General features: G+C 50.9%; 2 protein-coding genes and 1 long non-coding RNA gene across 44 annotated transcripts; 1 reads left to right on the top strand and 2 right to left on the bottom strand.

Moving 5' to 3' along the window:
* Positions 1 to 45: 45 nt before the first annotated feature.
* On the bottom strand, positions 46 to 5,748 carry USF1 (upstream transcription factor 1). Of its 14 annotated transcripts, none has more exons than XM_081485121.1 (11): positions 5,656 to 5,748; positions 3,716 to 3,823; positions 3,305 to 3,354; positions 3,028 to 3,143; positions 2,578 to 2,679; positions 2,144 to 2,339; positions 1,806 to 1,893; positions 1,609 to 1,667; positions 1,381 to 1,475; positions 1,000 to 1,128; positions 46 to 804 (listed from the first exon to the last, which is right to left on the bottom strand). In XM_081485121.1, the coding sequence occupies exons 5-11, from the start codon at positions 2,674 to 2,676 to the stop codon at positions 715 to 717; spliced, it is 756 nt and encodes a 251-aa protein (XP_081341247.1). In that variant the 5' UTR covers positions 2,677 to 2,679; positions 3,028 to 3,143; positions 3,305 to 3,354; positions 3,716 to 3,823; positions 5,656 to 5,748; the 3' UTR covers positions 46 to 714. The 14 variants fall into 14 exon arrangements, with proteins under 14 accessions (XP_081341247.1, XP_081341239.1, XP_081341243.1 ...); XM_081485113.1 differs by having other exon boundaries at positions 3,731 to 3,823; XM_081485117.1 differs by having other exon boundaries at positions 3,059 to 3,143; positions 3,731 to 3,823.
* LOC145504405 (uncharacterized) lies at positions 4,500 to 13,266 on the top strand. 20 transcript variants are annotated; one of them, XR_014052175.1, is made up of 7 exons: positions 4,500 to 4,543; positions 4,756 to 5,800; positions 9,697 to 9,924; positions 10,045 to 10,222; positions 11,696 to 11,771; positions 12,547 to 12,637; positions 12,865 to 13,266. It is a non-coding gene; the product is annotated as an uncharacterized LOC145504405 (long non-coding RNA). The 20 variants fall into 20 exon arrangements; XR_014052172.1 differs by lacking the exon at positions 4,756 to 5,800 and having other exon boundaries at positions 4,500 to 4,724; positions 12,980 to 13,266; XR_014052171.1 differs by lacking the exon at positions 4,756 to 5,800 and having other exon boundaries at positions 4,500 to 4,724.
* ARHGAP30 (Rho GTPase activating protein 30) lies at positions 7,432 to 22,224 on the bottom strand. 10 transcript variants are annotated; one of them, XM_081485043.1, is made up of 13 exons: positions 21,843 to 22,224; positions 17,208 to 17,310; positions 15,383 to 15,527; positions 14,129 to 14,211; positions 13,905 to 14,012; positions 13,019 to 13,146; positions 12,371 to 12,542; positions 12,188 to 12,291; positions 12,032 to 12,109; positions 11,353 to 11,754; positions 9,895 to 10,160; positions 9,454 to 9,802; positions 7,432 to 8,802 (listed from the first exon to the last, which is right to left on the bottom strand). In XM_081485043.1, exons 1-13 carry the CDS (start codon positions 21,937 to 21,939, stop codon positions 8,192 to 8,194), a joined length of 2,646 nt encoding a protein of 881 aa, XP_081341169.1. In that variant the 5' UTR covers positions 21,940 to 22,224; the 3' UTR covers positions 7,432 to 8,191. The 10 variants fall into 10 exon arrangements, with proteins under 10 accessions (XP_081341169.1, XP_081341159.1, XP_081341161.1 ...); XM_081485033.1 differs by having other exon boundaries at positions 7,432 to 9,802; XM_081485035.1 differs by having other exon boundaries at positions 7,432 to 9,802; positions 10,066 to 10,160.
* Positions 22,225 to 24,198: the final 1,974 nt, after the last annotated feature.

Raw genomic sequence — 24,198 nt, 5'->3', positions numbered from 1 at the left:
TCCCTCCCAGCCTGGAGCCCACAAAGGGAGGAAGACCCAGAGATAGTCACGGCTCTGAACATTTTATCTTTAAAAAAAAAAAAAAGGAAAGGAAAAAAAAACGTCCCCACAATGGGGTAAGGCCCCCAGTGGGCCCTGCCTCTTGTTCTCCCTGGTGCCAGAGACCTGCATAGGCCTCAACTGCTTGCTGGCCAATCTCCTCTTCCTGGGACAGCAGCCACTGCTAAGCCTCCGATCCCCACTTCCTGCTAAAGCCTGTTCCCCAGAGTCCTGAGGAGCACATCTGAGCTCTAGGGAAAGGAAGAACCAACCAGTGGAAGCGCCAGTCCTGGGGCAAGCCAAACACTGCTTATCAGCAGATCTTCTGCTGGCACTTTAAGCAAGCACAGGGCAAGCCCCCCACTTTAGTGTGTCCAGTGTCCAGCATGGAGACAGCACATGCATTGTGCAAGAGGAGCACAAGGGCCCAGGGGCTGCATGGTAGGGTTGGCTGGGCGAGACTGTCGGTGCACACCCACGTGTGTGTTTCACACCACTGCAGGCTGCTAGATCACAGGGCCTCTATTCAAAGATACGCCTTCTGAACTCCCCCCAGTCCCATGCCAAATGTGGGCAGTGAAGGAAAGGGGCATGGGGTTATTAGCCTGTGGCTCCTGGGCTATCTGAAGTTCTCGGAAAGGGGCTGTAGAGCTTAGAGCCCCTGAGTCCCCAGAGTTAGTTGCTGTCACTCTTGATGACAACCTCTACTCCGTGGTGCCGCAGCTGAGCTCGTAGCAGCAGATTCTTGTTCTTAAGATCTTCTACCTGGACGTGGGAAAGAGCAGTAAGGGAAATAGGTAGAAAAGTTAGCACACCCAAGTCTCTGAACATATTCAGACACCCACCAGTGACGAGGTAAAGATAAAGCTCTTTCTATGGAAAACAAAATAGAGAGTCCCGAGCTGGGTTGGTGGCTAGGGAGGTCAAGGACAGCTGTACTGAGGGTAGGGGGGGTCTGACCTGCTGTCGAAGCACATCGTTGTCCAGCTGTAGTTGGTCAAGCCCCTGCAGTTCTTCAGACAACCGGTGGTTACTCTGCCGAAGTTCCTGGATATAATCACAGGCTTTGGATAGAATTCCACCTTTACTCTGTTAAGAAAAAGCCAACAAAATAAGGACTAGGATATAAAAATACCTGGCTTGCTTTCCAAAAGCATGTTCACACTCTGGACCTCGTTTTCCCTTAAAGGATGGTGGAATAACATCTCCCAGGGATTCAGGAGCCTCAGAGACAGATAGGAAAAAACTATTGCCATGTGTGCCCACTCTCTACCATTTCTGGAAGCAATACCAGGAGACAGAATTCAGGCATCCTGCCCACTACCAGGGTCTTTCCATGACCTGGCCAGACTTGGTGCTCTCCATGGAGCAGTCTGGGATGATCTTGGACAGCTGTACAATCCAGTTGTTAATCTTGTCTCGGCGGCGGCGCTCCACTGTGGGGCAAGTAGAGGACAAGGTGACTCACCAAAGGCTCCAGGGTAAAATTACCTAACCTCTCCCTTCAACATCATAGAGGTCCCCAATTCCACTAGACAGCTCCAAGCTTCACGTGCGGATCATGCCTACCTTCATTATGCTGAGCCCTGCGTTTCTCATCCCGAGTTGTCCGGGGAGCTTCTGACTTCCTAACAATAGAGCCCAGGGTGGCCAGAGTGAGGCAAGGTTAAAAACTGAGATTGGAGTTTGGGGTAAGGAACCGCACTAAATCTTTGGAAAGAATCAAGACTGTTCCTGGTAACTGATAAGAAACAAGGGTTACTCACGGGGAATAAGGGTGGGTCCTGGGGGCAATAGAGCGCTGGCTTCCTCCTTGCAACACTTCTTGTGGTGACATCATCACAAAGAACTGACCTGTGAAGATGCAAGGGAGGTTCTGTCAGGACATGGGACTAGGACCCTCACCAAGCTCTAAAGCCAAGGCCCTGGGATCCTCCTCTAAAAAACGACATACTGCCTCCTGCTGGAAGGGCAGCCCCAGACTCACTGCCTGCCCGGGTCTTAGTGATCATTAAGGGATCATTAGTAAAGGCCCACTGCCCACCAGCCATGTCCCACAGCCTATCCTAGCCCCTCCAGCCAGCATCCTCACATAATATCTCACCAGTGCCAGGAGGGGTCGCCTGCCCCAGTAGTGCCTCTGAGCCCTGGGTAGTAACAACAGCTGCTGTACTCCCCGATGTGGTACCCCCTGCCCCATCTCCCACTGCAGTGCTGGGGAAGTAAGTATAGTGCGTCTCAGCAGCTGTCCCCTCTGTGTCAACTGCATCATCACTCGTGAACGCACCCTGGATCACGGCCTGGGAAGGGGAGCAAGAGAACAGAGACAAGTGACAGTCAGATACTTCCCATGAACTACTCTGCAGCTCTATATCTTGTGAGGAGACAGGGAGAATCATCCAGAGACGAGGAGTCTAGTGCTTTGGGTCAAGGCAACTCCAGATGTCTCACTATCCCCAGCCACGCCCATCCTATTAGTTCCCTTCTTCATCTTACTACTCAGAGCTCGAGTCCCCTCTGCAGCCCATACCCCTGTACCTGGGTCATGGATTGAGTGGCAGGGTAGCCACTGATGGCGCCAGTCCCCTCACTCTGGCCATCCAGCTGCCCTTCAGACACCTGGATCACCCTGTACATCACCTAGATTCAGGGAAGAAAGGAGGAAGGGAAGAGAGAACAAGAGAGTAAGTGCTAGGGACTCCAGAGCCCCTCATAAAGCTTCTCTTGGATAGGGCCCCCCCAAAAGAATCCTTCAGAGATGTATATTTAGCCATTCCCCCTCCTTTTCCCATATAGTGGTTTCAGCATAGCCCCCACCTCATATCAATCTCTACTGTAAACCTCATATTCCACCCCCCAACTCCCACCCTCCAATTAGTCCACATCTTCACCTCATCCTCCAAACCAGGTCTCCCCATGACAGGTTCAATCACCTCCCTCAATCCCAACCCCAGGTAACACCTGCAGCCACCTGGCCCCCTCCCTTACCTGGCCCCCATTTTCAGTTCGGAAGACGTACTTGACGTTGGGGTCAGGGAAAGTGGCAGCTGACTGGATGCTAGCTATAGCCACACTGGTGGGGTCCTCCCCAGTTGCCACTGCGCCTGAATTAAAAGGAAAAGGTCTGTGAGTTACTGCTTTTCTCCCTCTGTTGCACTTGTGTGTCATTTAAAAGGAGAACGGCACACAGGTGATAGGCCATGGGGTGTGGGGCGAGACCACAATGGGCTGTCGGTCTCAGCTCAGTTCTGTTTCTCCCACTCACCTTCCTGAATCTGCACTGTCCCCTCTTCGGTTTCTGCTGTTTTCTGCTGCCTGTTTGTGAAGGGACAAGAGGAAGAATAAGGGGAAAAAGTGAATGAAAAGCTCACTGGCCCAGTTAACATATGGCTCCCAAACTCATTGGCATTCCCAACAGATGCTAGGGGAGGTTAGAATAACTAGAGCTACTATTTACTTAGCACTAAGCTAAGCATTTAACAGGCAGTATCTTACTTAGTACTAAGAACAGCAATTATGAGTAGGTAGCACTACTTGCATTTTATAAACAGAAAACCAGATCACATAGCTAGCTGATATAGCTGGGACCTAAAATGAGGTCTGCCTGACTCCAGAGCCAGTGCTCCTAGCCATTTTGCATTCTCCCAGGCCTCCCATCTCCCATTCCAGGCCCTACCTCTTCTTCACTCACCCCTTCATCTCTCTGTGAGGGGGCACATCCGAGGAACTGGTCCTTCTTTGGAAGTCTTCGTATCTCCTGCCTCACAGGCCTGAGTGCTAAGTCCTGGTAGAAATCAGGGAGTCTAGTGAGTCTAAGAAACTGAAAGCTCTCCTATTTCTAGAACCTAGGCTCCATGCAGACACATCCAGGAACATAACCAATCTTCTGCAGGGGACAATCAGCTTTCTCCATTCTGAGGCTGAAAGCTGCCTACAGTGACTGAAAAAGCAATTCTACAAATAATGTTCCTCGCCTCTCCAATTCTCACTCGATCTCCTGATGGAGAGGGGATAATTATACTGAAAGACTGAAAAACAACATATTTCTGGATGGATTATTATTAAAGCTATTACAATCTGCCATGATATCAGGATTAGGAAGGACCATGTTTAGACCACAGCTGTCAAAATACACAGGACCATAGACCCTGATGCTTATTCCAGTTTCTCAGGCACACATACTGAACACCAAGAAATTCCTGTCCTCAGATCTAGGAAAAGAAAACCCCCAGAACCATAAAGGCCAGGCTTGGCCCTTGGGCCCCATTCTACTAATCCGGCTGTTGTTTGGGGAAGTCCAGATATATGTCATTCATTAAAAAGACCTTAAAGCCCTAGTGTATCATCTTCAAGCCCCTACTATTTTATTCAGCAAGCTTTCCTGTAGAACAACATAGTTGCTAAAATGTTGCCATGACAACTCCAAATCAACTGAACCCAGCAAGAAGGGAGAAAACTCCAGGGTTCGGAAGAGGAGACAATGGGGGAGGAATCCATAAACAAGGTCCTGCCTTAAGACCCTAACGGGGGGTGGGGGTGGAGGGGAGTGGGGGGGCTGGCGGGGAGTGGGGAGACGGTTGGAGGGCGGCGGGAGGTGGACAGGAAAAACAAAGGACTGAGCAGGCGCCTCCAGAAGGAAACAGCTATACAGTGTAAAGCAACAGAATAATCTCGACAGGAAAGGGGTAAGGTTTTTGTAAATTCTCTACCCACTAGGTCCCCCAAACCTTTATCTTCAGCGGATGAGTCATGGAAAGCTTGTATCCAAAGCGTTAACCCCAAAAAAAGGAACTGAAAGTGAAACCGTCCGGAGGAAGTAGCGCTGCAAGAAGATCCCAGACCCTGAGGGGGAAGTAGGACCAGTGTTTCAAGACCACCTATCGCTCCATCCTCCAACCTGCGGAGGAAATGCCCCTCTGAAGCTTGCAGCACTGACAGCAAAAGGACGCAATCAAACAGAGGGCAGGGTACAGGAGGCGTCTCTATGGCCCACAGCTGTCAGCCAGGAGCAGCCTCTGAGGACAATCAGCAACGGGGTCAGGCTACTTATTCAAATCTTAGTTGGACATCCGGAAGCATTTCCTGAGTTTAAGGGGTATGCGACACGGAAAGTGGGCTAGGATGTTGTGGCGTGCACGCTCCGGGAAGGAGGGCCCTGCAAGAGCTTAGCTAAGTCTGGACACAAAGGGAAAAATCAAGTCCGCAAAGAAGTCAGGCACCTAGACCTCGCCTGAGAATGCGGCGTCTCCCTGCGGGCCCACCAACCAGCAGGCGCTCAGCAGCTGAGCTACGGCCAGGCGCGAGCCCAGGGGCCCGCGCGGTGACCCGGCTAGCCCGGCCAGGCTCACCCCCAACCCGCGCTGCTCCTCGGGGGTAGGGAAGAACGCCGGGGGCTCAGGAAGCCCTGCGGTCTCCGGCCCAGCGGCCCGCGGCTGGCAGCGCAGGAGGGCGGGGACGTGCGCGCCCGGGGGCGGGGAGTGAGTTCGGCCCACAAAAGGGGTAGGAGATAAAGAACCAGGCACGGCCCCCTCCCTCAAAACAAAGACTTCCGCCCCAGGAGTTCCTGAACCTAAAAAACGGAAACAAAATCAAAGCTGCTATGCCTCGCCGGCTCACCCAGTCTCCAGACTCCCGCTATGTCCTGCACTCACCGGCCAAAGCCGCCGCAGCCGCCGATCTCCCGCGACCGTGTTCTCCCTCTCCGGACTCGGGGATCGCCAGGACAGCTGATCATGCGCACTCCCGGCCCGCGGCCATGTTGGTGAGGGGCGGAAGTGTCTGTCTCGACCCACCCAGCCTTCTCTGCCTCCGAGCCGCCCGACTTCCGTTCCCTCCATGTTGCTGAGGGTTTGGGTGCGGGCTTGTATAGGGTGGTGCTGGTACTGGGAAGAAACAACCTTTCGGGGTCTTGGGAGAAGGACACTGAAGTCCAAGTGGCTTTAGGCAAGAACGGGAAAAGGACGATTAACTTGGTGCTACCATTTTTCTGCTGGCCAGGGCCTTTTTAGTTCCAGGAGAAGTGAGCTTATATCAAACGAGGGACGTCAGATGGAGGCAGAGGCGCCGTCTTTAGAAAGAGCTATTTGGGAGGGCATCTTGGATCAGGCCACCTATTTGCAGTTTCCTATTGGAGATTAGGACATATCTGAGCATACATAAATCTGGATATGCTCATGTGTATTAGTGTTAGCCGGGCTTTCCTGGTGGCTCAGTGGTAATAAATCCTCCTTCCAGTGCAGGAGACCTAAGTTCCATCCCATTGGTTGAGAAGGTCCCCTGGAGAAGGAAATGGCAACCCACTCCAGTGTTCTTGCTTGGGAAATCCCATGGACAGAGGAGCCTGGCGGGCTACAGTCCGTGGGGTCGCAAAGAGTTGACAGGACTTGAGCGACTAAATAGCAACATTAGCCTTTGTAGTCACTTGAAGACCCCAAAGGCGTCTAGTTTTTGTGAGTCTCAGTTTCTGTAAGAGGTACCTTAATTCCCATTCTTTTCAGTCAGGACCTACCTTTAATGGATTTGAAGTAGTGTGGTGTAAGGGAAGTGTTCAGACCCTGAGCCAGACAAATTTGGGTCTCAGACCTGCCTCTGCCGCTTGTTAGTTCTGAGACCTTTGGCAAACATTTTGACCTAATTAACTGTTGTTTCCTCGCCTGTAAAATGGAGATACTAGAGACTTACCTGGTAGTCCAGTGGCTAAGACTTTGTGCTCCAGTGCAGGGGATGCCAGGTTCCATCCTTGGTCAGGGAACTAGATCCCGCATGCCACAAGGATGCATTCACAGGCAGCAACAACAACAACGAAAAAAGCCCGCATGCTGCAATTAAGATCCAGTGCAGCCAAAGAAAACATTTTTTTTTAATGGAGATACCAGTACCAACCTTATAGAATTATTAGGTGGGCTAAAAATTAAGAGCATAGATTCTGTGCACGTAGGATACCTAGCATTACTGGCATATAAAGAGCATTATGTAAATATAAGTTTCCCTTCCTCATTTCCTGACCACCATGAACCCAGCTCTAGTTTCTAGCTATACGTCTCCACCACGACAGTTGAGGAAGAACACCCAGACAGTAAAAACAGAAGAACGCAATGTTTGACCAAACATGAAAATATGATAACAATGCGTGCTTAGTCACTCCAGTCATGTCTGACTTTGTGACCCTATGGACTGTAGCCTGCCAGGCTCCTTAGTCTGTTGGGTTCGCCAGGCAGAAATACTGGAGTGGTTTGCCATTTCCTCCTGCAGGGGATCTTCCAACCCAGGGATGGAACCCCCATCTCTTACGTATCCTGCATTGGCAGGTGGGTTCTTTACTACTAACACCACCTTGGAAGATATGGTATCTATCATTCAAGACTTCAGTAAGAGTAAAAAGAAACCACACTATTTATGTGTAAAAATACAGCATTTATTCTGAGATATTCCCCCTTGGGACCTGTGGCCCCAACCTGTCCAGAGAAGCAATCCCAGAGCCTGAGTGATGCCATCCCTCTTCCCTAAAATAGGGAGTTATTCCAAAGGAGAAAGAAGAGGCCAGAGAGATCTATACAAGACCTCGGTTCCTAGAGATTCAGGGAGGCAGAGAATTGGGGAGCTGAGAAGGGAACTAGTCCTGCCAACAAATACTGTGTATTCAAAGAGTTTCCTGGACATTTTTCTCCTAATCTGGAGTTAATAGGAGCAGGAGGTATCCAAGGGACCAAGAGTAGAACAAGGATAGGTAACCTCTAAAAGTGTTTGTGTGTAATAGGCTCCAACCTGGCCCTGGCCCCACCTCTACTCTGGACTTCCATGAAGAGTTGATTGCCTCAGAGGAAGGCAGGACCTTGGCTGGAGTTCCCCCTTCATTCTTCACTTTGAGAAACCGTTAAGTTTTCCACCTACTCTTTGTTCCCTTTGGCCAGTGACCCCTCTCTCTGGGGACAGGATCTTGGTGAGTTTCTCAGGAATCTCCTAAGGGATAAGTGCTATGTGTCTGAGACAAGCTCAGGTAAACAGACCAAGACAGTGCTTCCCACAGTCAAAAAGAGAAGCTGGAGGGCCAAAACCTATAGAGTTGGGTACTACAGCCGCTCATGCTGCAGGTGAAACAGTCCAAGACCCTGGAGACAACTACTGTCCCTTATGCCCAGTGCTCCAGTCCTAATTACAGTCCCTCACCTTTCCCAGAGTTAGCCTGTGTTTCGAATGCATATGATCGGCGCTGGGGGGACATAAGGGGATCAGGAGGTTGGGATTCTCTGGGGGGCAGGCTAAACCGACTCCGGGGTCCAGACCCTTCTGTGCCCTCAGCTGGGATCTCCAGGCAGCTAAGGGGCCGGGGAGCGTAGGCAGGGATCATGCTATAGGGGGAGGTTTTGGGGATGAGGCTGTAGTCCCCAGCACCAGTACAGGTCTGGGTCCGCCGAACTGCCTGAGCTTCAGTCCTCTGGCGGTCCCGGGCCAGGGCCACAGCAGCATCAAAGGAAAGACTACCCCCATTCCTCCAAGAGGAGCGGGAGGCTCGGGAGCCCCAGGCCCTGTCCCCATCGAGCCGGCCAGGCTTTGGGCATGGGTTTGCTGGTGCCACGTGGATCTTGCCACACATTGCACTGGGCATCTTGGCAAACTGTGGTTTGGGGGGCACTACGGGCACAGAACGGACTTGTTGGACCTGAACGAGGGTGGAAGCCAGGCGCATGCCCACACCGCCAGCTGAGCCAAGGGGATTGGGCTGCCCCTCAGGATACATCTCCTCTGGCCGAGGTGGCTGTGGGGCTGCCTGTTCTGTCTCAGAGGACTGGGAATTGCCCTCTTTGGCACTGTCAACCTCCAGGGACTCTACCTGTGACCCTTCAGGGAGGGTACCCTCTTCTACATGTTCACCTCCAGCTCTCTGGTCTCCCTCAGATTCTCCATTTCCACACGCCCGTTCCTTGCTGATCTCCCCTGCTCCTCCTTCAGCTGCTGCTCCTGGGATCCTGCTATCTCCGCCATCTCCTTGATCTTCTCTTGCCTCTTGACCCTCGTCTCCCCTTTGTCCTTTGACCTCATTTTCTCTGCCTCCTTCAGCTTCTTGTTTGTGTACAACTTCCCAGCTCTCTTCAGCAATTTGGTTTTCCTGGGCCTCATGCTCTGATTCCTTTCCAGCTGCTACCTGGGCTTCATCTCCTTCCTCAGCACCTTCCTCTCTCTCAGTCTTTCTTTCCTTCCCCTTGTCTTTAACCTGCTCTCCTCCAGTTTCTTCCACACCCTTAGCTTCCTCCGTTCTCTCATCCTCCTGCTGACCTTTGGACTCCTCTGCCTTGGCCTCTGTCTCCCCTGTCTCTTTCCCACATCCTTCTTTCAAACTGTCAATCACCTTCTGGCTTCCCTCAGCCTCTGCTCCTTCCTCACTGGCCTCTCTGCCCTCCAGTTCACTCTCTGGACTCCCCTCAGCCTCCTCCCTGGTGTCCCGTCTGCTCCCAGGCTCAACCTCCTTGTCCTCTCCACCTTCACACAAGACTTGCTCTCCCTCAGCCTGTCCTGAAGCCTCCTGTCTTCCAGACCCTGCCACCTTTTCCTCTTCACTGCCTGGACCCTCCCAGGTTGGGAGTTTGGGCTCCAGAAGGGGACTTAGGTCATCATAGGCACTCAGGAAGACTTCCTCCCCGCTTTCCTCCTCTGTTTCAGGCCTGGGGCCAGGAGAGTCCAGGGAACAGCAGCTGGGAGCCAGGACAAACTGTGCCTCATCCAGGGACAGGTCATCCAGGGGTGGCTCCACAGAGAACTCCTCCACCTGTAAATACAGCATCATGGCTTAGGGCTACGTGGCCCTGTCCACCCTCTGGGTTCCTTAACACCCCCAAACCCAGCACAGCGCCTCCTTACCTGAGGCCCAACTCCCAGGAGCTCCTCCAGGTAGCCCATCCCAGGGTCTTCCTCCCCAGGGGAGAAGGCTGCTCCTGTTGGTCCTGCCTTGGCCACCTCCCCGTCCTCCACCCCCACCCACTCAGGTTCTGAGCTGCTTGAGTCCTCTAGGAAGGAGAAGGAATCCTGCACCTCCTGGGACAGGCAGTCCTCCAGGGCAGGGGCCACGTCCACTGGGCCTGAGTCAGCCGAGGGACCTGGGGCTGGACTTGCCTCCAACTTCTCATCTGTTGGGAGAGAGAGAGTCCCAGGAATACTAAGGTCAAGACCAGCTCTGACCCTTTCCAAGGTCAGTCTTCCTGGCACTGCTTACAGTATGGGCCCAACATTCCCACCATAGATGCTTCATGTGGCTAATCCTCTCAGACCAATATCCCTAACTATTGGCTTATAGCCACCTTTTAGAACTCCTGCCAGGTGCCAAGCACTGTGCTATATGTTTTATTTTCTCCACAAAACAACTTTATAATGTCGGGTATGTATCCCCATTATATATATGAGGAAGTTGAGACTCAGAGAAATTTGTCCAAGGTCACACGAACAAGTGGCACAGCCCAACTTTGAATCCCAGTCTACTTTACTCTGCAGTTGTTATCCTTACCCACTACCCAGTGCTGCCTCAGTACTTCTCATTATTGACACTTTGGAACTGGAGTCAGAACACAGATCAGATTCCAGCCATGCCACCGCCTACCAAATTGCTTAACATAAGTCTCAGGTTCCACTGCTGTAATGTAAGGACAATAACAATACCTTAGTCAACACTATGAGAAAATGAAATGAGCTAATGCCTTCAAAGTCCTTAACAAAGCATATCATAACCTCTCAACTAATGTTAGCTTTTCTTATTAATGTTGTTATTATTATTTTTGTGATGCATGGGCTTAGTTTCCCTGAGGCATGTGGAATCTTTCTGGAGCAGGGATTGAACCTGTGTCACCTGTTAATGTGTCTATACTCAGTCGTGTCCAACTCTGTGCAACCCAATGGACTGTAGCCTTCCAGGTTCCTCTGCCCATGGAATTTTCCCAACAAGAATACTGGAGTGGGTTGCCATTTCCTTCTCCAGAGGATCTTCCCAACCCAGGGATCGAACCCAGGTCTCTTGGCTCTCCTGCATTGGCAGGTGGATTCTTTACCACTGAGCTACCTGGGTAGCCAACTATTATAACTTCCTACTTTGTACTTAGTATCTGACACAAATCCCCATTCTTTGGTGTATCAGTGATATAAGGCTGCCAGAGAGCCTTTCTACATGAAGCTCATACAACCTAATAATATACTGTATTCCCTCAATCTTGAATTTAGAAAGGCAGCTAAAGATAACCACCCACAGTCCAGGGCAGATTCCCAGCTTCAGAGCCTCAGCCTAGCATTCTAGTCCCTTCTCCCAGTCCTGGGCAATCCTTGGGTCCTCACCTGGGGGGCCAGGGCCAAGGCCGGGGCCAGGACCAGGGCCAGAGGCAGGGCTTGGCCGACTCTGTAGGGTAGGGTGTTCAAGACCAGGGGCAAACCCCGCCAAGGAGATGTTGGCGATGTTGCCTGGGGATATGTTGAGCATGCTGCTGATGTGTGCGGGGAGGTTGACGTCGTAGGGCTCTGAGATGTGGACACCAGCACGGCGCTCGGCATGGCAGCCGCCCCCAGCGCGGACTGCTGACCGCCCCAGTCGTGGAGTGCCGGGCTCGGAGCTCGTGCCACCCAGCACCTCTGGGTCGGGCTCCTGCTCACCCTCTGCCGCTTCCACGGAATCATTCTCCAGGCTTTCCGTCAGCAGTGGGCCTGGCCGAGGACTGCTGGATCCGACCAGCCCCTCTGGTTCTGTGGAGAAGAGAGAGGTAGGCCATACCCTCAGCCACAAGGGGCCTGGACACACCTCAGAAGGGCTCTGGAGAGTGCCTTCTGTTTTGTCTATAGCCTGGAAGGCACCAGGCCCAGCTTCCCTTAGCCACTACTGTCAACCCTTCACAACCAGCTGTGCAGAGGTCACCCCACCAACACATGCTTAGGAACGCCCTTCCCTCCCTGGAGATGGAGTCACTGGCCATCACCACCCTTCCCCCCACACACACACACACGAGTGCACACCTGTACTCACCATCACTAACCCCGGCCACAGCACTCAGTGAGTCCATGCTCTTGGCTGGCCGCAGAGTCCCTTTATCAGATTTGTCCTCTGCAAGACAGAGATGTGCATAGAGCCAGGACCTAGTGCACCCTCAGCAGAACTCCCCCTATATCTCCGCAGACTTACCCCTGTCCTCAGCCCCCCGTGGAAGTTTACGTTTGGTCTCATGGCCAGAGCGACCCAAATTGAAGATAGATCTCCACTTCCTGACCTTCAGAGACCCCTTCCTCCTGGAGGGAATGGAGAAATCACTGCAGTTGGAGCCTGACGGCCAGTGCAGGGGAGAAGGGCTCAGGAAGAAGGCCTTACTTGTGCTCTGCAATCTCTATGATAGTGTGATAGGGCCGTATCTGGGGGGGTCCATCACCAGCCTGCAGGATGCTAGGCAGATTGTAGGGCAGGGACCGTGGCATAACGTCCTCAGGGCTGCCTGACACCCGGGCCCCTGGAAGTGATCGCCATCCACTTTCCACTTCACTACCTAGGAAAAGAAAGAGGAATTGGCCAGCCCGGGACAGAAAGAGGGCTTTGGGTACCCACCTCCTCACTGCATCCTCCCACTCACTAACTACCAAGGTAGGGGATATACCTGGAGATCGATCGATCCTCTGTGCTCAAGAGGAAGTCCTCAGGGACAAGGAGGGCCAGGAGATCCCAGGACATTGGCCCCGTGGGCTGGGGGTGGGAATGATCAGTCACTAGCCTTGAGAACCGGGATGGGCGTTGATTAAGAGGTCAAGCTATGCCCTAGACTGAGAGTGGAAGAGGCCTGCTCAAGTCCTGACTGCACCATTCTTCTGTAGGGTCTTCTCCACATGACCATAAGAACTTATGAGTCTCAGTCCTGTCATCTGCAAAGCAGGGAGACTGAACTGGATGATCTTGGAGGCCTTCTCTAACTCTGACGTGACTCCCCAGGCAGAGAGTGGTGATGTGGGGCGTGGGAAGGACACTGACCGGAGAGAGCAGCACCCCCAAAAAGCTGGTCCACGTGCGTGAGGATGAACTCGACGACGATGGACTGCACACGCACCTCCATGAAGGCTGCCGTCCCGTTGAAGCCTGAGGCCTCTATGTCCTTAGACCTGTGGAGATGTGGAGTTATGCCCCGCAGCCCCACTGCATTTCCCCATTCAAATTCTCCCTAAAAATACCTTATACCCTTTCCTCTGAATGCCATTAAACCCATTCCTCCTTTTACTCAACATGCATGATTCAAGGCTCAAATGGCCACTTCCTCCGGGAAGCCTTCTTGGACACCGTCCTCAGGATATTAGTCTCTACCTCCTCTGCCCACCAGGGTGCCTGTGTATAACAAATCTCAGGACTTCTCATAGTCTACCGTGCACCACAGGGAGTGACATGCAGGCCACTTCTCCAAGATATTCGCTCAACATTTGACAAGGCCCACCCCAGCCCCACACCCCACAGCCCCCCAGCTCCCACACTCTGCACCGCCCCTATCTCCTGTCCTGCTCCAGTCCCTGAGCTAAATGACAACAGTATAAGAAAACATAAAGGCCCCAAAATTCCCTGGTGCTCCTGTGGTTAGGATTCTACCCTTCCACTGCAGAGGGCACAGATTTGATCCCTGGACAGGGAACTAAGACCCTACATGCTACTCAGTGTGGCCAAAAATAAAACACAAAGGCCCCATCCTTAGGAACTTTACTCAAGCTCAGAGAAGGGGCTCCCATAGGTGAGCTCCAAACCACACCGTGTAATCCTGAACCTTCCTGTTCTCACTGGGTGAGACCCCTCTCCAGTACCACACAGCCACACTCCATCCTCAAGCGGCTCCCCAGGGGCTAAGCTCCGCCAGGATACCCACACACGCACCCACCTCAGCAGGTTGGGGGCCCACACGATGGCCAGGTTGCGTGCGTGCATGTTGGTTTGGGCACTGAACGAGGCCATGTGCACCAAGTGTCTCATGAGGAACTCCAGGGTCCTGCAGAAAGGGGGTGTCATGGGGCAGAGAAGTGACAAGTCAAGGCCCCAGGTAAAGAGACAGCCTGGGCTTAGTGGGGGGAGTCAGGACTTTGGTCAGGGAGGATCCCCACACACCTGTAGTTGGGGACTGGAAGTTCCTGAAGCACATCTAGGATCTTGACCAAGCGCTCAGGTTCCAGTTGTACTGCCACAGCCTCCTGGTTGGGAGCAAGGAGCAGGAGTCAGTGACCCAGTGCTGCCCCAGCATCCTCCCCAGAGCTCTAAGCCAAACTCTCAGAAACAGTCTGTGCTAAACCCTACGCCATTCCCCAACCCTGGATCTTTGAAGCACACTGAAGCAGCAGACAGAACTTGGGTCCCACAAAGACCTGCAGCTGACTCTTGGCTATGCCACTTAGGGCTTTGTGACTCTGAGCAGCTCCCTGCCACTCTCTGCCTGAGCGTCCTCATCAGTAGTGCTCTGGTACTGGAAAACATTTGTGGTTTCATCCTGTGGGCACGCCAGGGGCTGTGGTTTATTTCAGGGTGTCTGGGAAGTCCTATGCCCACCCAGCCTGGTCTATTCGGGCTGAATGGCATACCCTGGCTGTTAAGGATCTCTAAACGATGTCATGCTCCATAAAATGCAACTTAATTTAAAAGTGTTACTCAAGGCAGTTCCCTGGCGATCTCATGTCTCAGTGCTTAGGAAGCTCTCACAGTCAAAGGCCCAGTTTCAATCACCAGTCGGGGAACTAAAATCCCATAAGCTAGAAGGTGCAACCAATAAATAAATAAATACTTTAAAAAATATAAGTAAAAATGTTACTCAGTTCAAGATAGCGCTTCTGCCATGTATTTTCTTTCTCTTTAAAACATTATTTATTTATTTGGCTGTGCCGGGTCCTAGTTGCGGCACGTGGGATCTAGTTCCTTGACCAAGGATTGAACCCTGGCCCCCTGCACTGAGAGCGGGAGTCCTAGCCACTGGCCCACCAGGGAAGTCCTGTCATGTATTTTTTCATTCAAGAGATGTTCAACACACAAATCACAGTTCACAGAAGGGCACATTTGAAAAAAAAATGGCTTCTTGAAAGTGTTCTCATTCTCTTAAATGTAGGGAAGCTCTGGTCTAGGTGGTTTCCAAGGGCTTTCCAGTTTCTACTCTCCCCAAGTCTCACCCTGCACTGTGTGCAGTTTGCAGGCCTTGGGGAAAGGAAGGACAGGGGAGGGCAGAGATGGCAGGACTAGGAGATTTGTAGGGAAGGGTCTTGTCATTTCCATGTGGTCTCTGTCATGCGGGATCCCTAGGACTCTGTCTGACATTAGACACATCTGGGATGTCACATCAGAGGGGCCACCCTCAGCCTTCTCTTCCACTCAACTCACAGCAAACTTGTCATAGAGCCGGTAAGTGAGCAGGGGGTCTGGCAGCTCTCTGAAGTAGGCCTTGCACAGGGAGGAGACACAGTGAATGTCCTGAAGGTAAACATCTCGCCGCAGGTCTGGCTTCCGTTCAGCTTCAAATTCCTGCCTGGGGAGGTACAGAGTAGTCAGGAGTGGTGGGGGTCTGGGGCAATGTGGGGAGAGGGGGAGCTGTAGAGATGGGCTCCAGGCAGGGTCGAGGGTCAGTAAGTATGAAACTTGGAAGGAAGAGGTTGGGGCGTGTATATACGTGAGGCAGCAAGCTTAAGGCATTGTTCTTGTCAACATGCAGAGTTGATGTGAGGTGGATGAGTGGATGCATGAATAGGGATACATGTCAGGATGTAGAGAAGGTGTGAGCAGCAGTATAGGGGTATGTAGGAGTCAGTAGAAGTGGAGGAATGAGCCTAAAATGTGTGTTTCTGGCTATGTGCAGAGATGGATGTGACTAAGTCTTAGAAGGAAACGTAAGTGTAAATCTTCATGACCTTGGACCTAGGCAGCAGTTTCTTGGATGACACCAAAAGCACAAGCAACCAAGGAAAAAAATAGATAAATTTAACATCAAAGTTACAAACTATTGTGTGAGAAAGGACACTATCAAGAAAATGAAGAAAACCCACAGAACGGGAGAACATATTTGCAAGTCATAGATTTAGTCAGTATCTAATATTCAGAATTCGTAAAGAACTCCTACAACTCAAAACAGACAAATAACCTATTTTCTTAATGAACAAAGTTTATGAATAGACATTTCTCCAAAGAAGATGTATAAATGACTAATAAGCACACAGAAGGTATTTGAAATCATTAGCTATTAGGAAAATGCAAATATAGATGAAATATCACTTCATGCCATTATGGTGGCTATAATCAAAAAGATACACAGTAACAAATGTTGACAGGGATGTGGAGAAATTGGAACCCTCATACATTGCTGGTAGGAATGTAAAATGATGCAACTGCTGTGGAAAATAGTTTGACAGTTTCTTTAAAAGTTCAATATAGAGTTACCATACGACTCAGCAATTCCACTTCTAGGTATATACTCAAGAGAGTTGAAACCATATGTCCACACAAATACTCATACACAAAATGTTTATAGCAGCATTAATCATAACACCCAGAAGGTAGGAACAACCCAAATAGCCATCAACTGATAAATGTGTAAACAAAATGTGATAACACCACACAATGGAATATTTTTCAGCCATAAAAAGAAATGAAGTGCATGCGACAACATGTATGAACCTTGAAAACATACTAAGTGAAAAAAAGCCAGCCATAGAAAGTTACCATTATATGATCCCATTTATGTGAAATGTCCAGAATAGGCAACTCCATAGACAGAAAGTAGACTCGGGGCTGAGGGAGAAGGGAAATGTGGAGTGACTGTGGTTACAGGGTTTCTTGGGAGTTGATGCTCTGGAATCAGACAGCGGTGGAGGTTGCACAACCTTGTAAATATACTAACAACTATTGAATTATACATTTTCAAATGGTGAATTTTATGGCCTGTGAATTATATCTAAATCTGTCTTTAAAGCTGGGTGGGTACATGTGGGAGTGGAGGAGTGTGTGTATGTGTGCATGTGCATGTGCACACACAGGCATCTGTGCAGGCTAGCCTGTGGGAAGTGTGGGGCATGGTGTCAACCTTTCCTGAGGAGACTAGAGCGCCTCCCTTGGACAGTACCTATCATCTATGTTTCCTTCTCCCCACTTCCCCTCACCCCTCTGGCTTCCTGGCCTCATGGCCGCAGAGCCCTCCCCTCACTGCCTGACTCACCGGAGCTTCTGGATGTTGGAAGAGACCCCTGAGAGGCGGTAGATCCCATCCACCACTCCATACTCCTCCACAAACTCTGCGCAGCTCCTTAGCACCTGGGGAACTGGGGACACAGAAGGGGCAGAGAAAAATCAGAAGGTCTGGGAGATCAGAGATCCCAGAGCGTCTGAGAAATGGACACATCAGGGAAGGGGGTTGGGGAGATAGAAGGCAAAACTCATGGAATAAACACTTGTCAGAAAGATTCTTGCAGGATATCAGCTCCAGCCTGCCAACCTGTTATAATCCCTCTGCCCATTGGGTCTAGAGTCTTGGTATAAATTCCCCCATTGAGGGTGAGATCACTGCCTCCCCAGACTGCCCATTCCCATTAGAAAGTTCTGCCTTTGTTGACCTGAAATTTCTCTCTCTGTAATTACTAGTTGCTACTACAAAAATTTTAGAGGGACAGCAATGCAGTTGGAAGAGGTAAAAAACTGATTTGAAAGTGCATTTACTAACACTCTACAGAAGTTAAAGGAACATTAATTCTTCCAACCAGAATGGAACAGAGCTGGTGGGCATTATTGTGAAGCACCTCCTCTGGTTAGTGAGCGCATGGATGTTAGATCTGTCATAGAAAGGTACACAAAATTGTAACAGACCTTCATACTGGTCCATTCAGGAGAAAAGTACCTATGTGCCAAGCACTATGCATTAGACATGAAAACAGAGGATCAAAGAAGTAACGAGTGCCCAGTATCAACCTGATAGAGCCAGAATTCAAATCCAAGAATGCAAAAAAAACTGTGTTATCTCCGCCTGCCTTGGAGCCTTCCCCAGTTACCGGACTGTAAGCCCCTTAAGGACAAGATCTAAGTGTGACCCATCTTGCTTTTCCTCATCTTATCTGTCATGGTGTCTTAATCATGGGAAATCCTCAAAAACCATGCGTTGAATCTCATCTCCACAAGGCCACAAAGTTATTTCTCTAAAGCACTTCCATGCTTGAAATCCTTTGCTACATATACACTCTGCTCCACCCCAATCTTCAATGCTTAGCTTACAAATACAGACTAAAATAAAAACTTCTCAACAGGTATACTGCATAAGACCCTTCACAAACCAGATCCAACTGCCATCCAGCCTTACCAGTTCCAGCCAGCCCCCTCTCCGCACAACCGCCACTCCCCCATAAATCCTATGGTCCAGTCCTCTGCTGTTCCTTGAACAATAAGCCTTGGTACCATCACTCATGTTTTCCCTTGCTTGGAATGCCTTCCTCTCTGTCTCTGCCTGGTGAATCCCTATGCATTCCTCAAAACACACCTCAGACATCACTTTCAGTTCTGAACTCTGCTGATATCTGTATTATAGTTCCCACGGTCCTTTGTTTATATCTGTACTATAGTACTTATTGTACTTTGTTACGATTAGTATATTTTGTATCTATACCTTCTGACAAATAGTAACGTCCTCCCCAGCATGTAGCACAGTGTTGAAACAGAGCAGGTGCTCAACAGATGTTTATTAAATTACTCAATGAATTAGTCAATGAATTGGAGATTTAATAGAGAATATTGCCTAAGACAAAACACTGGGTCCAATTAACTGAGACTCAGCAGAGAAAACCCTGTCTTGTGTTAGTGTCAGAAAAAGATGTGCTTCTTCTAAGCCACCTATATTTTTCATGTTGACTTTATGAATTTTATACCTGATTATGTTTACCTCTTTACTTTAACTGTCAGGAAGCCCATATGGAACTACTTGAAATGGATTTCTGGGCACTGAGCTCACCCTTCTTGTTTTCCCTTCAATTTAATTCCTTCAGTCATTTATTCTTTTGATTTGGTGTTTTGGAAGTCATCCATCCCAAGTTCATTGTGGAATTAAGTAAGTTAGAAATACAGACTGAAGAAAATAATAAATCCATCAAACACTATTTTAAACCCTCCTTGTATGACCTGGTGTCCACACCCTTTACCCTCATGCACCCCAGAACCAGGACTTGGGTAGGAGAAGGAAAGCACCAAGGCGGCACAATTTTTTTGAAGGCTGCAAAATTTAAGGAAGCGCTCACTCTTAGGGTCATGCCAGAGCCAGCTGTGCACATGAATGATCCTGAGAGTGAATGTCTCCTTAAGAAAGAGGCACCTAGGGCACTTGCCTGGCCCTGAGAGTGAGAGCTTCCTTAAATTTTGTGCCCTAGTCACCTCTCTTGCCTCATCTTAGTCCTGGCCCTACAGTTTGACATCCATCCCTTCAGGATCTGGGCCCATTTGCCAGGGTCTCCCAACCTCAGGTTCCCAGCATTGAATGCAGACATGGGGCAGGTCCTCCTCGTTCAAGCTGTTGCTCTACTCTAATGCTACCCCAGCTCTTTTAGCCATCACTCTGTTAACTCATAAATAGTTTGCTGTCACCTAAATCCCAAGCTCTTTTCACATGAACTGCAACCAAGTCAGGTCTCCCCATCCTTCTCTGTTGATTTTTGAACCTCCAGGGGAGGTCTTGAAAGAAGACATTCGAGAGCCTAAGGAGTCAAAGCCATAGAGGAAATGGGTCAAGGAGATGGGGGAGGAGATAATAGGATCAGAGTGATGGAGGAGTCAAGGAGACAGAGATAAGAGAAATGGGGTCAGAGATAAAAGACACAGAGTTGGGGTGGTAGAGTCAAAGAGTTAGAGTCAAAGGGTGGGTCACGGAGGAGGGACTGAAGCTTAGAAACCTGGAGAATCAGAAACCTGAGCAAGGTCTCAAAGAGTTAACGTTTAGGATAAGGAAGAACTCAACACACATAAGGTCTTAGGAAGGAAGAGACCTACCTAAGGCAAAGAGCTGGGAGAGGTTGCTGAAATGGAGCAGAGCAGCAAAGATTTGGGAACCCAAGATAATCAGGATAAATTAACCAGAAACACAGCTTTCCACTGGCCTGGACTTTCACTTTTGCTGGGTCTTAGCTTAAAGAGAGAAGCCGGTTATGGCTTCTCTCTGTCCTTCAACTTTCCACCTGTCTGTGCTAGGAGGAGCTGGGGGAAGGGGAGAAGGCTGCCGTTGCTGCCCTGCTGCCTAAGATTCTCCTCCACTCTTGGATTCAGATGTGGCTTTGGTGAAGGGCGGGAGGTGCTTCTCTCTCTCTCTCTGGGATTCATTAGGATCTGGACCCAGCAACCTGTCTGTCCCTTCCAGAGAACATGCCCCACACCATCTGAGGCCAGGAAGGTTACAGGAGTGGGATCTGGGTTGGCTGTGGGGTCAGCACTTCAACATGAGGTTAGCAGGGGGTCCACAAGGAAGGACAGTGCCAGGATGAGGAGGCTGAACCGAGGGTTTGCAGAGAACTAGAAGAACATCAGCCCCAGCTAAAGCATGTGGCCCTCGGCCAAGAACCATCTTTCTCAAGATTGTGATTCCTCTTGTCAGGCCTGTGCTGGCTGCTGGAATCTGCCCCATGAGAAGAGAAAGGTACAGAGAAACCACTTCAGCTGTTGTACACCCTTCCTTGGGGCCCGGGTTTTCCCTTAAGCAAGGCCTGTGGGGATGGGGGCCTTTGGGGGAGGAGAAAAGGGGAAGGAGGTGTCTGGAGTCACAGGGGCGGGACTAAGAGCAGGAAATGAGCTGGGACCCACCGTCACCCTGCCTCCACTGCAGGCACCACAGCCCAGAGCAGAGAGGAGGACAAAGAGGAAATGACAGATTGGGGTGGGGTTGGGGGGGGGGATAGAAATCGTGTCCTTCTTTGGCAGGAGCTCAAAGTACCAAAAAACAAGCTGGGCTGGGCAATTCAGGATATATGCATTCAATTCCAAGTCAAATCAAGAAATGTTTCTGAGTGTCTACTCCACACCAAGAATAGTTGGGAGCCGGTGTTGTTTTGGCCCTGCTGGTTTCCAAGCCCCTCCAAGGTAATCCAGGGAGGATGCAGTCCGCCCGCAGTCCTCACACCCACCTTCCTTTGTACCCTCCACCCCCACCTTCAAACCAGGCTCAGGCCATCCCTCTTACTCTTCTGGTGTTCCCCATTTTAGCAACTTCTTGCCTTTCCCTCCACTTTGAACCTGCTTCTCCTTTGCACAGGGAGAACCAGAGAATCACAGAGACTGGGGGAGGGGACCATCCCTACCCCACATCTTCACCTGTGGCCCAGCAAGGCTGCAAAGAGACCAGAGCCCCGTAACCTCTTCTCCTCCAACCAGGAAACCCCCATCCTTCCCATGTACCACCCTCACCCTCTCCAGGGGCCCTTCCACTGTCTTCTTTCATTCAGACCCAAGGACTGTCCATGCTCCTCAGCCGCTCATTTCCTGACCCGGTCGCCTCAGCCTTCCTCTCCTGTCCCACAGCTGTCATCTTCTCACCTCTATTTCTTCTCCCTCTCCTGGGTTTCCAGTCTTTCCATCCTCTCCTCTCAAGTGTCCTCATTCTCATCCCCAGGCTCTTCACCCCAGGCGGTCCCACAGAAGAGCTCCTCGGCCTCCTTCACAGAGCCACATTTCCTGCCCTGCCTGCGCATTAGCCTCCTGGGGGAGACCCCATGCCTCTGCCCCTTCTCCATGAGCTCCCGGAAGAACTGCTCTGTACCCTCAATTTCGATCGGGCTGGAGAAGCCCCGTGCCTCCCCCTCTAGCAACAGCAGCTCTGGGCTGGCCTCCTTACCCTCCTGGCCTGAGTGCTGCAGGTGCTCCTGCAAGTCACACCCAAACACCCGCTCCTTCGAGCTGCCCTTCTTCTTTCCTTTCTGCCGAGACTTCATGGCCGGAGCCCCAGGGCCCTGGCCCAGCCACCTCTGTCCCCCAAGACCTTTGCCCTACTAGTCCCCCATGGGATCCCAAGCCAGCCTCTGGGCTTGGCCTGGCCCCAGGGGGGCAGGGCTCAGAACTGGGGGTGGAGGGTGGCCTGGGCAACGGGCAGCAGCTCCTGCCTCTGGGGCCCCGGCCACACGGAAGTAGCTGTGGAAGAGGAAGCTGCTAGGACCCCGGCAAGAAGCTGTGTCTCGTGGCCGGGACTGGCACTCGCTCTTCTCGCCCTGCTCAGCCCTGGGGTGGCAGGAAGCCGTGCAGCTCCTTAAACCCGCTTCCTGTTAGAGCATCTTTGCAACCACAGGGCTGGGGTGGGGGAGGTAGCTGACATTCACATCCTCACCCATTGCTGGGCCTCTGCTCATTGGTCAAGAGGAGGTGATGTCAGAGCCCTTGGGTGGGGTGGTAGCGCCTGGGACACAAGCAGGTGACTGGCACTCTTAGAGACCAGAATCCTGGGGTCTGAGGTTGATACCCCAGAATTGCCTAGGTGCAGAGCAACGCAGGGCTGTGCAGGGCACACCAAGGAGGGAGGAGGCCCAGCCTCCAACTCTTACAGGCCTGTACGTCACTCGAGCCGCATTCCTGTGCTAAGCCTTGTTTTCCACACATGAAAAAATGAAGAGTAGACTAAGACGATCTTTAAATGCTTCCAACTCTAATATCCTGTGGAACCCATCTGAGTTTTGGGTTCTTTGACCATAAACATTTTACACAGCTGTTTACTTTCCAGGCCTGTTGTAGTAAGACTCCAGTAAAAGATAGGATATAAAATACTGCCAACTGAGTTACTGTCTATCCTGGAAGAGGTCTTCCCTTCCACTGTCCTACCTGGGAACTCTCAGAGATGGCTCAAGGTCTTGTGGAGGCCATTTCTTTCCCCCTGTCCCTCCCAGTTCCAGGCATCCTAGCTCCTCCCCAACTTGGAACCACAGGGAGAATGTGCTGAGACAGAAGAGTATTGAGGTTCAGGATTTACACAGTTCAAGGAGCAAGACAGGAACCAGAAAGAACAAGTTTTATCTGTTTATTTAAAAACAGAATATCATTTATGTACAACTATGCACATATTTACACAAAATGTACATACTAGAATTCCATATCTTCAGGCTCCACATGCAAAGTCCTGGCTGGCTGGAGAGCAGGGGATGAGAGACCCTCCTTTGGTCAGAAATCCAGCAGAGTTCAGGCTGAGCAGGGTTTGGCACTAAATCTAGGTATCCTGGTTGAATGTATTTGGGTCAGGCAGGCAAAAATGGGCCTCATCTAATCCCAGCCCCCACCCAGCAAAACTGCTGGAAGAGCCCCAAGTTAGTGACCCTGAGACCCCTGGGGAAAAGGGGATATTCTTGCTCCCAGTAGCTCCTTCACCTCACTTGAACTCCCACCCTCCCTTGTTCTATTATCACTATTCTCTCTCCCCTACACCATGACTAAACCAGGAGCCCTTGTCACCAAGTCCTAGTGACCCCCTCACCAAGGGACCACAAACACCGGTGCACATAACTAATAAAGCATGAGCCTAGGGGAAGAGCTGAGGAACCGCTAGGCCCAAGGACCTTACTTTTCCTCCCATTACCAGTAACTGTGGGCACACACTCCTCCTTCAAACTCCATCAAGTCTTAGTCTCCTTCCCATGAGGCTCTCTAGACTAAGATGCCTAAGAAGGGGCACCTTGAACCGTAGAAATTAACCTCCTGGGGTCGGGCCCGAGCAAGGTCTAGCTTTGCTGAATTCCTGTGCAGGCTGATGACTCTTTAAGCAATCCTTGTTACAATAAACATCCAGGTGAATCCAAAGTTTTTTAAAAAGTCTTTTCTCTTAATGAGTTTGGGGCAATATTCCTTAAAGAAGCTCCCCTGTGCAGGCTTATTTACAGAAACTATGTACATGCAGCAGGGCCAGAGACCACCAGAGGGCAGTTTCAGCTTCTGGCGGACCCCGGCCCACTGCTTCACACGTGCCCCAGCGGGTCCCAAGTGGTGGGAGCCCTGCTCCCCAACTCAGGAGGCCAGATTCCAGCTCCAGCTATGCCCGCACACCTGGATCTGGCCCAAGTCTCTACCTCCCGCCTCGAACCTCTGCATCATTAATACTGCTCTGGGGTCTGAGGAAAACACCTGCATTTTACAGGCAAAGGTCCCACAGCCACACGACACACAAGCCCATCCCCGTGACGTACCCCCATGTTGCCACCGAACCGGGTGACACA

The sequence above is a fragment of the Giraffa tippelskirchi genome, chromosome 5 (assembly GCF_054371585.1).
Source record: "Giraffa tippelskirchi isolate mGirTip1 chromosome 5, T2T-mGirTip1v1.2.pri, whole genome shotgun sequence".
NCBI classification, from domain to species: Eukaryota; Metazoa; Chordata; class Mammalia; order Artiodactyla; family Giraffidae; genus Giraffa; species Giraffa tippelskirchi.
The sequence above is the reverse complement of the archived record's forward strand: the minus strand, read 5'-3'. Positions and strand labels throughout refer to the sequence as shown.

Bases quoted from the DNA above. Each gene is read 5' to 3' on its own strand.
- USF1 (XM_081485113.1), bottom strand. The intron at 1,668-1,805 runs GTGAGTAACCCT...CTCTATTGTTAG, and splicing joins AGGACCCACCCTTATTCCCC to GAAGTCAGAAGCTCCCCGGA. The intron at 1,129-1,380 runs GTCATGGAAAGA...TTTTCTTAACAG, and splicing joins AGAGCACCAAGTCTGGCCAG to AGTAAAGGTGGAATTCTATC.
- ARHGAP30 (XM_081485033.1), bottom strand. From the start codon at position 21,939: ATGAAGTCTCGGCAGAAAGGAAAGAAGAAGGGCAGCTCGAAGGAGCGG. The intron at 12,110-12,187 runs GTAAGTCTGCGG...TCTGTCTTGCAG, and splicing joins ACGGGGGGCTGAGGACAGGG to AGGACAAATCTGATAAAGGG. The intron at 9,803-9,894 runs GTAAGGAGGCGC...CTGTATTTACAG, and splicing joins TCCTGGGAGTTGGGCCTCAG to GTGGAGGAGTTCTCTGTGGA.